Consider the following 14937-nt stretch of genomic DNA (forward strand, 5'->3'; position numbering starts at 1 on the left):
GATAGATCCACCCTGCCATTTTCAATTTGGTAATTTTTCTTTTGGCTGAATTATTGCTGTGAGAAGTCTTAATCTTGTTTGTATTGTACGGCAATCCAAAAGGAATATCTTATGTGCAGTTTGGTAGCAAGAAATTAAGTGTGGAGAATTTAGCAAAAAATACTTGTTCGGTTGAAAAGCGGAAACCATTGCATGCAAGCAATAGCAGCAGACAGTACAACATGGCTGTTTGAGTTAGTTAAAAGCTGTAGATTTAATCTTGTTTGTATTGTACGGCAATCCAAAAGGAATATCTTATGTGCAGTTTGGTAGCAAGAAATTAAGTGTGGAGAATTTAGCAAAAAAGACTTGTTCGGTTGAAAAGCCAAAACCATTGCATGCAAGCAATAGCAGCAGACAGTACAACATGGCTGTTTGAGTTAGTTAAAAGCTGTAGATTTAAGGATTGTTCTTTTTACAGTCAAATGTGCTGCCATACCGTGGTGTCTGCTGGCATTTGTGTTATATGGTTAGTCTGTGGTTTTGTTGAGGGAAAATGTGACAAGTGCCGGTTCACGCATTTATTATGCTTCGTCACAAATCTTCATCACCAAGGGCTTCGCTTTGCCTTTGCTGTGAAAATGCTTGGTGGTTAATTGCTCCTGTAGGTGTAACATGCTTGGTGGTTAATGTGCTTTGCCTTTGCTGTGGAAATGCTTGGTGGAAATGCTTGATGATCTTATGGTGTTCTGTCGTTCTCATGTTCTCATGTTCACTTTATTTTTGCCTGAGCGTCAGCATTATGGGCTTGGGTTTTTGGGATGGTTTCTAAATGCATGCATGATGACGGTGGTGGCTTGGAGTGGTCTCTGCAGGCCCGTTCATTTCAATTGCATGTCACATTCAAGATTATAGAAGGTGACTGTTTTCAATTGCATGTCACATTCAAGATTATAGAAGGTGACTGTTGCACACATGGAAGGTCTTGTGACCCTTCAAACCTCATCAAGAATTGATGAAACCCGAGTTGATAGTGACGGGTTTGCTTGATTGATGAAACTATGGCATTCTTGTGGATGCTGATGCTTTTGGCCAGGACGGAATCCGAGAAGCCTGTGTGTGGTTAGAACGACTGCCCGTGAATGACGCGTGTGCATCATCCGGAGGGCTTCAGGATGGGTGTGGCAAACCTGAGCCGTCCGATTTGCCGTTAGTTCAACAGAGTGGAAGGCCTAAACTAAAATATTATGTTTTGGATTCATATGCACACATTGATGAAGATTATGTCCATGTCATCAGGTTCGAAATGCCAACTTGATTCCTTGACCGTCCATGCCTCCCTGGAGGGACCCAAGCGATCAATCATGCCATTTTTATTGTCTGCTTAACGACACACACAGACTGCCCCCCACAGGCCAAGAGAAAAGGCAAATCAGCACCAGATCATGCGGTTCTCATGGTGCTTTCATTCAATGGACGACACTGATATCCGTGGCATTGGCCGACAAATAAATAATTGAGAGAGCTATCATTGCAACGATGAGAACAACGGTGAACATGCCTACTAATTCAAACAAATACCTTTGGTGTAGAAAAGAAGTCTTCTTCGTATAGAAGAACACCAACAAATGCACTGTACAACACCAAATTGGGCTGCTTATAGTTTCACCCTCAGGCATATAATAATTGGTCACCAACCCATCATTGTTCGCCTCACTCTATCCACAATCTGACTTCTGGCCTGGCTATTTGCCGGTGGCAGCTCCCCACTGTCATCCAAGAGAAACCTGTAAACCTCCCATTGCCTCCCAAAAGCTGTGTGCCTGCCAATCTCAGCCTGCGCATAACATGGAATGGTGTTTGGACTAGTCTTTGAACAAGTCAGGTAATGCAGGAGAGGAAGCTGCATTTTGCTTACTGAGAAAATGCAGATTCCGAGCAGTTTCAGTGCAAGCGTGACATCATGAAAGACACGGGGCCTCCCCTTTCCGCACAATTCGACAGGATTAGCTATGAGGAGTTCAGCATCGGGTCCACGATTGGCGATTACAACTCTCAAAGGATGAAGCATTTCTAGCTTCAATCGGGAAGAGAGGATATCCTGCTTGTCAGGATCAATTACCTTCTTTCCATCACTTTGCTGGACGAAAAGGTCCACCTCTCGTGAGCCTCTCTTGTCTGACAAAAATCGCCCATAAGCTACCTGCAGAACAAGCAATAGAAGACATTGGTGAATGACACTGCTGTCTAATAAGATGGATTGAAGACATTGATGATAGTGGCACCATTTGGGATCATTTAACAAGTATCAGAGCAAGTCCGCAATTATTTGTCAACTGGTCTTATCTAGTATCATGAAAGACGAGTAGACAAGTGATCGAGTTGAAGATGAAACATAAAATACCTGAATGCTGCAGTCCTTTAAGGTCCTAAGAATGTCGTAGAGGAGGCCCTTCTGATCAACACAGTGGATTTGAATTAATGTGTGGGAATGGCTCAAAGAATTGTCGATGTTTACATCAGCCTTCTTCAGCCTTTTCATCTCCGGGCTTAGTGTCTGCGAACATACTTCACCACCTGACATCTCCAGCCTAAATAATTCTTCCAATGCAGCTGGCGGAAGAGAAGAAAATCCCTGTTGAAAGCTTTCAGCAAGCTCAATCTCGCAGCTATTCACAGACTCTCCTAAAACTGCACTTAACCTCCCACATGTATCATCCTGTCTTGCTTTTGTGTGCAACAACTCCCTAATTACATGTAAAGAAGTCTTTAGAAAATTATGAAGAAAACATTATCTTAATTATTCATATGCCAGGGGATTTTTACAACCTATTTCCTCATAACAAAGAAGATTGAGTAAGGTTACAATCTATGAACTAAAAGAATTAAAACAAGATATTCAACACATGCTCTTCTTATTAGTACATCATCATCTGTAAGCCAGAAGATTAGTATTTATTGCAGCAAATCAGTAAGTAGAATGCAGTATATGGCAAATGAGATTATACAAGGGACAGAGATACAGATACGGTCGAATTACTGGTTTGGTAGACACGATATTATCTGTTCAGAAGCAGCAAATATACAGTAAAACTAGTCAGACAGAAGTTTAATGGACGATTACAAAAGTAAAGCCAACACAATCAGTCTCGGAAAATGAAGTTTTATTGTTGTAGAAGCAGTTCTTAGCTTCTTATGTGCTATGGAAATTAGGAGATCAGAGCAGCTACACAATTGCAGTCAACACAATCAATAAGCTATATCTGATAGATCCAACTTACACGGCATCTGTAATAAAGAAAAGGTCCACAACTCTACCATCTGGAGTTGTTGATACTTTTACTCGATGAATCGTAAGCTCGAGCTCACAGAGAACTTTAGTGACATCTACATTAAGATTTCACAGGTATCAGAAAAATCCAATCCCCAACCTGAGAACCAAACAGATAGGTTACAGTTGGTTACCGTGCAGCAATCCCTTCCGGTCGACAGAGAACAGCTTCAAAAGGTACATTTGTGATGTCATGGGCCTATTCGCCATGTCAAAGTAGAACGGGATGGAACAAGGTGGACAAAGAGACAATAGCCTGTTCTTCAAGCTCGGCCATTGGATGTTGCCGGAGGTCGAACGTGGAACGACCCAGAACACCAAGTAGCACCATTTCCCATCCGTCGATACATCTTTCAAAGAACACCACAGAGTTAGATCGTAAATTAGACAAGCAGAGCTGCCTAATTAGAAAGAAGCGAGCAAGTGCCATAAAACAGAGTAATCAACAAACCCTAAACCCTAATCCACGAAACACACCGTAAAATCATTACAAACAAAAGAAATGAGCAAAAAAAATCCTATTTTTGATAGAAGTACGGTGGAATCAGAAGTAATTAACTCAACAAGAAGCCAATTGAAAGGCAGATGGGGAACAAAAGATTATTGTCGAGATAGAGCTCACAGACGGACCTCCTCGAGTGATGTAGAGGCCGAAGTCGAGGATGGCGCGGCAGAGGTCGCACCCGAGGCCGGTCTGGTCGGGGCAGTTGACGGTAACGACGGTGGGCTCCCCGGCCCGCTTGGCCGGCTGGATGACCACCGCGTCCTCGCTCGCCGCCACCATCCCTCCTCCGGCGCTGCTCGATCCCGATCCGACGGCGGTCGTCAGCCCCCCGACCGCATAGAAGGCCGTCCCACTCGCCGGCGTCAAGCGGTACACTCCCTCCAGATTCTCTCTCTCTCTCTCTCTCTCCCACTAACTCGCCATACCCTCTTCCTCTCGCTTCTCCCCACCCGACGTCGCGGTGCGTTGTTATATGATGTGTCGGCCGCCGCTACATTCTCAGGCCACGTCACTATGGATAGCGTCGGCGCTGTCTACCAGGTGGCGCTCTCTGACACGTGGGCCAATGACGACCCAATTAGCCTGCACATGACGTGGACCTCCTCCTCCTGCTCCTCAGTGACGCGAAGAAGATGGGTTACGTGTTCTCAGACTTAGTCGACTTCCATGGCTCGCAAGTTACAGGGGGATGCCGCAGGGATGGCTGGCACAGTTCACTTTCTTTGTTTCTGAGGAGAGTGACGTTCATCGAAAATAATTTCGAATAGAGTTAAGTTGACAGACTTGTAGCAGAGAATCGTAATAAGAAACCAGTGATATTGCTTGCCCATCAAATGACGACCTAACAACAGGCGCAGTAAGCGACATAATAGCTAATCTAGAACAGAAGAAAAAATATATATTTGTGCATGGAACTGAAGCACTCAGAATACTTCAACATGGAGATTGCCTAACTCGACCCAGCAACATCTGGAAGTGGACTTTTGGTGCTTCATCCTTCTGGATCCATTAACAAGTCAACCAACATAAATGCTACTGTTTGGAGTTCGTATCTTTCTTCTTCCCCTCCACCAATCATGTTTGAATCAATCCATGGTCAACAAATGCTGCAAATGGTGCATCCACTCTATATAACATGCTGGGTGGCCGGCCAATGGAGCTCGCAGATCTTAGCCTTATCCAAATGGCTTTGTTTCAGCGTCTCCTCCTCCTCTCTCTCTTGCTTCCATTATCGGCTGCTGCTGCAGACTCCATCTCGCAGTATTGCAGCAAGAGCTTTAAGAGCAAGCAGACCCAGGCCAACATCGATCACGTCCTCGCCGACCTCGTCGCGAGGGCCTCCGTTGGTGGCTTTGCGACTGCTTCTTCTGGCAAAGGAGCCAGTGGAATCTACGGCCTCGCGCAATGCAGAGGCGACGTCAGCGCGGACGATTGTTCGACGTGCCTGGCGGACGCAGCGAAAAAGCTCCCCACCACCGCATGCCCGAGCCAAGCCGACGGGCGGATCTGGTACGACTACTGCTTCATGCGCTACGACAACGAGAACTTCGTGGGGCAGTCCGACACCAGCGTGGCCACCATTCTCATCAACGTGGAGAACGCGACGGACCCCGAGAAATTCGACAAGAAGGTGGGGGTCGTGATGGGCCGGGCGAGGGCGGACGCGGTGGCGCCGGGGAACAACGCGCTCGGGAGGGCCAAGATGCAGTTCACCCCCTACATCACCATCTACGCGCTGGCACAGTGCACGCGCGATCTGCAGCGGCTGACGTGCGCCCAGTGCTTGTCGTCGGCGGTAGAGAAGTTCCCTGACTACTGCCAATACCGGAAGGGTTGCCAGGTTCTCTACAGCAGCTGCATGGTGCGCTACGAGATCTATCCCTTCTATTTCCCTCTCGACTCCACCAAAACTACTGCCGCAGTTGGTACCTACTACAAGGCCACCTTGCATCCATAGGCCATCTTGTTTTCTTCTCCTGTTAATGGTGAAGAAAGTGATGATGCTACTGTAATCCATATGAAGAAGCGAATAAAGAGTTCTTGAACCTACATGTCGTGATCCATATGAGAAGCACCGGTAGCTTCATTTTATTTCTCTTTTGATGGATCTCAAAACAAAGTGATATAAACTGATCGTGCACAATATAATATGATATCAACGCAACCATGCAAACTTGGAAACATTATCTCTCTCACATCATGATTAAAGTCAGCAAAAGCTTAACCTATTACAATGGGGATCTCAATCGATATATCTATCTCTGTGCGTGAGTCTGTTCATCATGTGGGACTGAATCTCTTTGACATGTTCACTGTCTGTAACGCAAGAAAATGTAGGGATAAATACAGGAAAAATAAATGTTGAAGTAACTAACATGCATCTGCAAGAATATATAATACACCGTTCCACCTTATGGAACATGGCACTATCAATCTGAAATACTATTTGAAGATGAAATAAAGGAACAATTATCGAGTTCTCAGCCTTCATGGCTGTTAAAATGTATCCCACCCATCGACATGAAGTATGTATACGCCTGAAGAGATGTCTGGTAGTGGAATTGTTCGTGTCTAATGCCTAAAGTCAACGCGAATGCTGGTCGTCTTTCCATACCTGCTGGCAAAACCAACCAACAGTCAACAGAAACAGCCAATAGTATATAGTTATTCTGATTGAAATAGGTCGCCTTGTTTGACGAAAAATAATGGGAGTCAAAATTAGATCCAGTCTGATTAAGTAATTGGCTCAGGATGGCGAAAAGACTTTGGTACCTGCATGTTGAATACCCGGTTGGTACCTTACTTTTCATGGGTGGCGATAATGGCTCAACGTGAGCTAGTGTAGTGGCGTTGAGCAAGAGTAGCGTTATGATTCGTTTTGGGGTTTTTGTTTGTATTAAATTCTGGAGGCTCGAGCTGCACTCGATTAGAAGTAGTTCAACATTTACCCCTCAACCGCTCGAATAATTGCTCGGCTTCTCTTCTCGCCGATGTCTCTTTTGGGATGGCAATTATTAGTCCTCTCAATTCATCGCTCATTATCTACCTGATCAACTCAATAAATTATTTATCCTTTTTAACAAGATATTGATTATTGATCAGGATGTTTTGAATTTGTTATAATTATATTTATTGTGTGGATGTTTGTCGAGTTTATCCAGCTACATATAGTAAACTATTGTTTGAATTCTAGATAACTTTATTCAGCTACATATAGTAAACTATTGTTTGAATTCTAGATAACTTTATTCATTATAATCTGAGGAGAGATTAGAAGAACAATAATAATTCAATGTTATTATGATGATTCATTAAGATATAGTATGGAGGTTTCATATAAGAAAGCATCATTTTCTTCTCTCATGTAGATAAAGATTATGTCTCCTAAGCTAAAACTTTATATTAGGTTCTGGAAGACGAGTTTTGTTGTTTGTGAAGCATTTTATGTTACTGTGATCTACAGGAAAAAAACTTAGTTTTGGAGGTTTTAGTCATTTTTACTAGATTTAAGAAGAATATTAATATGATGATAACATATTAGAAATATTCTGCAAGAATTGACACACATCAGGTGAAACTACTTGCTTCTTATGAATTAGATTTGATATTTGTGGGAGACAACAGTGGAATGCTGCTATGGGTTGTTGTTGTTGACATGATTGTACTGAATGCTACTAAAGCCGTCTAGTGAACTAGCATTTGTTGGTCCAAATGGTAAAAGTCACATAACATGGTTCAATCTTCATGAGATTATGCAAGTAGAACTTCTTAAAATGCTCAAAGACGCATAAAAGAAATCTACTTGTTATTAGGTCTTCAAGTGATGTCCTCTATATCTTTGTCAAGTATTCAATACTAGTCAAAATTTTACAAGACATCATATAAATTAATTATTTGAATGCTATCGAGGATTTTATCTTCCTGACTTTTGATAAGCCTAGTGAACTATTTATCATATATTTTTTTCTTCTGGATGAATCGTGCACTTATCTGTCTTTTTCTTGTGATCCTCTAATTTTAAAGTAAAAAATTTTAAGACACATTTTACAATTAATTGTTCAAACTTCTGTTAGTTTGATTCCTCTTGTTTTATCGGTCAACATCATTTGCCGAGATTTCATGGACAGATGTGCCAGAGACACTAGGTGTCTCACTCAAGCTCTTCCTCCCTTATGCATTCAGTATGTCTGTATCATCATCGACAAAAAGATCTATCTTTTAAGTCTTGCTTAACCCATGGAACAATCTTAGAACCTCTTTTCCACAGTATAGGCTACAACCTTTGCACAATTCAGGTTTGTTTTCATATAGTCATCGTATGGTCAATGATTATATGTTCCTCATGTCAAATGTTTAGCTCTTCCTCTAAATCTAGCATCCCTCTCCTCCATCGTACCTCCATTACTATTGCTTTTTCTCTCTTTTTCTTTCTTCTCCTCTTATTCCATCATCCCGAGATGGAAGAGATAGAGACGGACATAGAGTTGACTTGAACAGGTTCAAAGATAGAGGGATGTTATGAGTAAAAATTAATTATTTGAGACTTTTCTAAATAAACTGCGCGAGATATATTGGCTAATATATTCATCATGTATTATTATGAGCCATGCAGAGTATTTCCTCTTGCTGAAGATCATAAAGAAAATAATATGTAATTTGTTGAGGTAATTGGGTTAGCTTGTGTATTGTTACTTCTTTTATATGACTATCAAATATGATAGTTATATGACTGTCATATATGTCATTTAATGTAATAAAATTATTTTTTTTATAAAAAAAATAATCATGTTATGGGGGTGAATTAACTTGCATTGTTCCTTTTTTTAATTTGCTAATCACAAGAATATAACTAAAAAAAGGAGACTCGAGTGAATACATGACCAGATCTACACTGTGATGGAACACAAATTCATTGCCAAGTCACACTCATAGAAGAATATAGCCATGCCACAGGGAACTTTCACTCTCAAATGCCTTAGTTATGATAAATATGAGGAGTCTTAGATCTAATTACTACTAAACATTATACTCGTTTAATCGATTGATCATAGCATAAGATGACCAACATGGTCGGTGTTCAAAGAATCTTAACTCCATAATTTCTACTCTTAAAGGTGTCCCTACTGCAATTCATGTACAGCTTGTCTCATGTACAGCTTGTTTAATCAAGAACAATGTCTTTGATTCCTTCTTTATATTCTTCCTCAGTTTGATTTCATCATTTGGATCTATATATTCATTATCTATAAGTCCTGAGACTTGAATAGAGTCTTCATCTTGGTACTCCAAAATTTATAACATTTATCCGAGAAGATAAGAATAAGGGGTTGTGACATAGAATTACCATCGAAATTCATAATGCCTAGTTTAGATTGAAACTTAACTCTGATATTACAAATGTTAAGGATGAAGAGCAAGAAAAAGATAAAAATATAATATTACGAAGTAATTAAAAAGAATCCTTTTGATCAAGAAAACTATTATAATATTTAAATAAGAGATAAAACAAGACACTTATAAGATATTATTATGTGCACACACATCATTTTTCTTCTTTATAAGACCTAGTGGTAACTACCTCATTTCTATCATGTCAGTTATGATTGAGTTAAATATAGAAACTACCTTATAACTACCTGTAACTATCTAGATAATTATTATTAATCAATTCAACACTCGGTGATGTAGAGGCCGAAGTCCAGAATGGCGCGACAATGGTCGCACTGGAGGCTGGTCTGGTCGGGGCAGTTGACGGTAACGACGGTGGGCTCCCCGGCCCGCTTGGCCGACTAGATGACCACTGCGTCCTCGCTCATCGCCACCATCACTCCTCCAACGCTGCTCGATCCCGACCAGATTTCCCTCACTCCCACAAACTCGCCATACCCTCTTCCTCTCGCTTCCCCCCACCCGTCGTCGCGGTGCGTTGTTATATGGTGTGTCGGCCGCCGCTACATTCTCAGGCCACGTCACTATGGATAGCGTCGGTGGTGTCTACCAGGTGGCGCTATCTGAAACGTGGGCCAATGACGACCCAATTAGCCTGCACATGACGTGGACGTCCTCCTCCTTAGTGACGCGAAGAAGATAGGTTACGTGTTCTCAGACTTAGTCGACTTCCATGGCTCGCAAGTTACAGGGGGATGCCGCAGGGTTGGCTGGCACAGTACACTTTCTTTGTTTCTGAGGAGAGTGACGTTCATCGAAAATAATTTCGAATAGAGTTAAGTTGACAGACTTGTAGCAAAGAATTGTAATAAGAAACCAGTGATATTGCTTGCCCACCAAATGACGACCAAAACAGGCGCAGTAAGCGACATAAAAGCTAATCTAGAACAGAAGAAAACACATCTTTGTGCAAGGAACTGAAGCACATAGAATAAATATTTCAACATGGAGATTGCCTAACTCGACCCAGCAACATCTGGAAGTGGACTTCTGGTGCTTCATGCTTCTGGATCATATTACCAAGTCGACCAATACAAATGCTACTGTTTGGAGTTCGTATCTTTCTTCTTCGCCTCCACCAATCATGTTTGAATCAATCCATGGTCAACAAATGCTGCAAATGGTGCATCCACTCTATATAACATGCTGGGTGGCCGGCCAATGGAGCTCGCAGATCTTAGCCTTATCCAAATGGCTTTGTTTCAGCGTCTCCTCCTCCTCTCTCTCTTGCTTCCATTATCGGCTGCTGCTGCAGACTCCATCTCGCAGTATTGCAGCAAGAGTTTTAAGAGCAAGCAGACCCAGGCCAACATCGATCACGTCCTCGCCGACCTCGTCGCGAGGGCCTCCGTTGGTGGCTTTGCGACTGCTTCTTCTGGCAAAGGAGCCAGTGGAATCTACGGCCTCGCGCAATGCAGAGGCGACGTCAGCGCGGACGATTGTTCGACGTGCCTGGCGGACGCAGCGAAAAAGCTCCCCACCACCGCATGCCCGAGCCAAGCCGACGGGCGGATCTGGTACGACTACTGCTTCATGCGCTACGACAACGAGAACTTCGTGGGGCAGTCCGACACCAGCGTGGCCACCATTCTCTACAACGTGGAGAACGCGACGGACCCCGAGAAATTCGACAAGAAGGTGGGGGTCGTGATGGGCCGGGCGAGGGCGGACGCGGTGGCGCCGGGGAACAACGCGCTCGGGAGGGCCAAACTGCAGTTCACCCCCTACATCACCATCTACGCGCTGGCACAGTGCACGCGCGATCTGCAGCAGCTGACGTGCGCCCAGTGCTTGTCGTCGGCGGTCGAGAAGTTCCCTGACTACTGCCAATACCGGAAGGGTTGCCGGGTTCTCTACAGCAGCTGCATGGTGCGCTACGAGATTTATCCCTTCTATTTCCCTCTCGACTCCACCAAAACTACTGCCGCAGTTGGTACCTACTACAAGGCCACCTTGCATCCATAGGCCATCTTGTTTTCTTCTCCTGTTAATGGTGAAGAAAGTGACGATGCTACTGTAATCCATATGAAGAAGCGAATAAAGAGTTCTTGAACCTACATGTTGTGATCCATATGAGAAGCACCGGTAGCTTCATTTTATTTCTCGTTTGATGGATCTCAAAACAAAGCGATATAAACTGATCGTGCACAATATAATATGATATCAACGCAACCTGCAAACTTGGAAACATTATCTCTCTCACATCATGATTAAAGTCAGCAAAAGCTTAAACTATTACACTCGGGATCTCAATCGTTATATCTCTCTGTGCGTGAGTCTGTTCATCATGTGGGACTGAATCTCTTTGACATGTTCACTGTCTGTAACGCAAGAAAATGTAGGGATAAATACAGGAAAAATAAATGTTGAAGTAAGTAACATGCATCTGCAAGAATATATAGTCCACCGTTCCACCTTATGGAACATGGCACTATCAATCTGAAATACTATTTGAAGATGAAATAAACGAACAATTATCGAGTTCTCAGCCTTCATGGCTGTTAAAATGTATGCCACTCATCGACATGAAGTATGTGTACGTCTGAAGAGATGTCTAGAAGTGGATTTGTTGGTGTCTAATGCCTAAAGTCAATGTGAATGCTGGTCATCTTTCCATACCTGCTGGCAAAACCAACGAATAGTCAACAGAGACAGCCAATAGTATATAGTTATTCTGATTGAAATAGGTCGCCTTGTTTGACGAAAATTAATGGGAATCAAAATTAGATCCAGTCTGATTAAGTAATTGGCTCAGTATGGCGAAAATACTTTGGTACCTGCAAGTCGAATACCCGCTTCGGTACCTTACATTTCATGGGTAGATATAATGGCCCCGCCAGAGCAAGAAAGAGTAGTGGCGTTATGATGCGGTTGGTATGGTTGCGGGGGCTACTTTCAAACTTTGAATTAAGCTTGAATGATAAACCATATCTGGTGGCTCGAAAGGCTGCCCAAGCCCATTCGACTTAGGTTGAGTTCAAACTCGTGAGTGTGACTGTCAATTTAAATCATTGGATTTGTTTGTACATGATTAGGCTTCATATCGAGTTGATTGACGCTCAAATTTCTATTTTTCCATCGCCTCCGGTGATAGTACAATCAAGAAGTCTCATTCTTGTCGTCGCCCTCGTCCTTGCTATAGAATTTGCTATTGAAATGAAATAAACCCCCCCTCCTTGTCTCTTTCATTTTAGTACTTTTGCACTCAATCAAAAGCAGTTCAACACTCGTTTCTCAACCGTTTGAATAATTACCTGGTATCTCCTCCTGTCACTATCTCTCTTGGGTTGACAATTATTAGTTCTCTCGATTCGTCGCCCGACCAACTAAGTATAATTATTTATCCTTTTTAATAAGACATTGATTATTGATCAAGATGCTTTGAATTTGTTATAATCATGGATGTTTGTCAAGTTCATCCAGCTACATATAGTAACTATTGCTTGTATCCTAGATAAATTTATCCATTATACTAGGTTTAAGAAAAGAAAGCATAATTTTCTTCTCTTATATAGATAAAGATTATGTTTCCTATGCTTAAACTTTATATTAGGTTTTGGAAGAGGAGCCTTCTTGTTTGTGAAGCATTTTATGTTACTGCGATCTCTTGCTTCTTCTAAGCTTATATCAAAGTAGGAAAAAATTTAGTTTTGGAGGTTTTAGTAAATTTTACTGGATTTAAGAAGAATATTAATATGAAGATAACATAGTAGAAATATTCTGCAAGAATTGACACACATCAGGTGAAACTACTTGCTTCTTATGAGTTAGATTCGATCTTTGTGGGAGATAACAGTTGACTGCTGCTATGGGTTGGGTTGTTGTTGTTGATGATGTTGTAGACATGATTGTACTGAATGCTAGTAAAACAGTCTAGTGAGCTCACAGAACATGGTTCAATCTTCATGAGATTATGTAAGCATAACTTCTTAAAATGCTCTGAGACGCATAAAAGAAATTTGTGTATTATCGGAAGGTGGATGTCCTCTATACCTTTTGGAGCAACTGAGTATTTTTCTTTTTCTTTTGGAGTAGCAACCTTTTAAGATTACTTTGCATGTTGTTGATTTAGTATTATTTCTTGTCTATGTTGCATTACATTGTTGTCTTGCCTCAAAAGACGAATGAAATAGGCCTTGGATGTTCAATTGAGTTGAGATGGATCAGGATGAAGCTGAGGGTGGTACGTAGGAAACTATATGATTATGCTCGCTCTGATATGAAGGTAATTGCTTTTCCTTCCTCTCTGCCTGACGCCTTACATATCAAGAGAGCGATAGTATATCTTGAAAGAAGCGTATAGACTTTATACTGCTAGCAAGATCGAATAATTATAAAAATATCATAAATGATGATGGTGGACTTTGTCAAGATAAGACTAAAGAGAACTATCAACCATGGAAGATCTTGCAGTAGCAGCTTGAGGTGGAATGGAGACATTAAGGCCTGTCCTGCAAATGTATATATGATATATGCCTCAGCATATAAAGATGGAGAGAAAGGGATAAAGCAAGCTATGGAAAGGAAGGAATGTGAAAAGTCACAAGCTTAAGAGAACGATTTAAAGAAGTTTAGTTGATATTTTTTCATAAAAGAAAGTTTGTCAAGTATTCAGCAGTCAATACCTAGTTAAAATTTTGTAAGATATCATATAGATTAATTATTGGAACGCTATCAAGGATATTATCTTCTTGGCTTTTGATAGACCTAACCAATTATTTGTCATAATTGTTTTTCTTCTCGATGAATCATGGACTTATCTTTTTCTTGTGATCCTTTATTTTTAAAGTGAAAATTTTTAAGATACAATTTTCAATTAATTGTTCAAACTTCTGTTAGTTGGATTCCTCTTGTTTCATCAGTCAAACATCATTTGCCGATATTTCATGGCTAGATTTACATGCCACAGGTGTGCCAGAGACACTGGGTGTCTCATTCAAGCTCTTCCTACCTTATGCATTCATCATGTCTGTATCATCATTGACAAAAAAGATCTATTTTTAAGTCTTGCTTAACCCATGGAACAATCTTAGAACCTCTTTTCCACAGTATACGCTACAACCTGTGCACAATTCAGGTTTGTTTTCATATAGTCATTGTATGGTCAATGATTATATGTTCCTCATGCCAAATGTTTAGCTCTTCCTCTAAATCTTTTAGCTTGATGTTATTAGGAAATTTTACCACTGTTTTTCCAGGATCTAAAAGTATATCAGTGTCCTTGACTTATGATGCATACTTCACCATGTATGAGGTCTGTGATGGCTCACATTGGTTTTTACCATATAATATATGGGCAAATTATCTAGAAAACCTTTCACTGATTGGTTTTACTGGATGACCTCCATCTTTTTTTTTTATAAACGAATAAATATATCTTTGAATTTTTAATCTTATTTTTGTGATTTGTGTCAAACCAAAAGATTAGTTCGATTCCATCTTCTCTCCTTTTTTTTCTTAGCACCCCTCTTTTCCATTATGCCTCCGTTGCGATTGTCCTTTCTGCCTCTTTTTCTTTATTCTCCTCTTATTCCATCATCCCGAGATGGAAGAGATTGAGACGGCAATAGAATTGACTTGAACAGGTTCAAAGATAGAGGGATGTTATGAGTAAAAATTAATTATTTGAGACTTTTCTAAATAAACTGTGCGAGATATATTGGTTAATATTTTC

The 14937-nt window shown here is 41.3% G+C and overlaps 3 protein-coding genes across 3 annotated transcripts; 2 read left to right on the top strand and 1 right to left on the bottom strand.

Moving 5' to 3' along the window:
- Positions 1–1488: 1488 nt before the first annotated feature.
- LOC135624794 (ACT domain-containing protein ACR9-like) lies at positions 1489–4239 on the bottom strand. The gene is made up of 6 exons (XM_065128741.1): positions 3941–4239; positions 3445–3660; positions 3261–3366; positions 2384–2726; positions 1898–2182; positions 1489–1816 (listed from the first exon to the last, which is right to left on the bottom strand). The coding sequence occupies exons 1-6, from the start codon at positions 4092–4094 to the stop codon at positions 1670–1672; spliced, it is 1251 nt and encodes a 416-aa protein (XP_064984813.1). The 5' UTR covers positions 4095–4239; the 3' UTR covers positions 1489–1669.
- Positions 4240–4979: 740 nt separating this feature from the next.
- Positions 4980–5864, top strand: LOC135624163 (cysteine-rich repeat secretory protein 55-like). The gene has a single exon (XM_065127571.1). It carries the CDS (start codon positions 4999–5001, stop codon positions 5770–5772), a length of 774 nt encoding a protein of 257 aa, XP_064983643.1. The 5' UTR covers positions 4980–4998; the 3' UTR covers positions 5773–5864.
- Positions 5865–10428: 4564 nt separating this feature from the next.
- LOC135624165 (cysteine-rich repeat secretory protein 55-like) lies at positions 10429–11320 on the top strand. Its single transcript, XM_065127572.1, has one exon. The coding sequence runs from the start codon at positions 10455–10457 to the stop codon at positions 11226–11228; it is 774 nt and encodes a 257-aa protein (XP_064983644.1). The 5' UTR covers positions 10429–10454; the 3' UTR covers positions 11229–11320.
- The last annotated feature ends 3617 nt before the right edge of the window (positions 11321–14937 follow it).

The sequence above is a fragment of the Musa acuminata genome, chromosome BXJ2-10 (assembly GCF_036884655.1).
Source record: "Musa acuminata AAA Group cultivar baxijiao chromosome BXJ2-10, Cavendish_Baxijiao_AAA, whole genome shotgun sequence".
Taxonomy (NCBI): Eukaryota; Viridiplantae; Streptophyta; class Magnoliopsida; order Zingiberales; family Musaceae; genus Musa; species Musa acuminata.

What these genes read in the sequence shown, in the direction of transcription:
- LOC135624794 (XM_065128741.1), bottom strand. Translation starts at nt 4,094, where the DNA reads ATGGTGGCGGCGAGCGAGGACGCGGTGGTCATCCAGCCGGCCAAGCGG. An exon ending in CCGGAAGGGATTGCTGCACG is followed by an intron (nt 3,367 to 3,444) that starts GTAACCAACTGT and finishes ATCTTAATGTAG; the next exon opens with ATGTCACTAAAGTTCTCTGT. An exon ending in TCGGAATCTGCATTTTCTCA is followed by an intron (nt 1,817 to 1,897) that starts GTAAGCAAAATG and finishes TGTTATGCGCAG; the next exon opens with GCTGAGATTGGCAGGCACAC.
- LOC135624165 (XM_065127572.1), top strand. Translation starts at nt 10,455, where the DNA reads ATGGCTTTGTTTCAGCGTCTCCTCCTCCTCTCTCTCTTGCTTCCATTA.
- LOC135624163 (XM_065127571.1), top strand. Translation starts at nt 4,999, where the DNA reads ATGGCTTTGTTTCAGCGTCTCCTCCTCCTCTCTCTCTTGCTTCCATTA.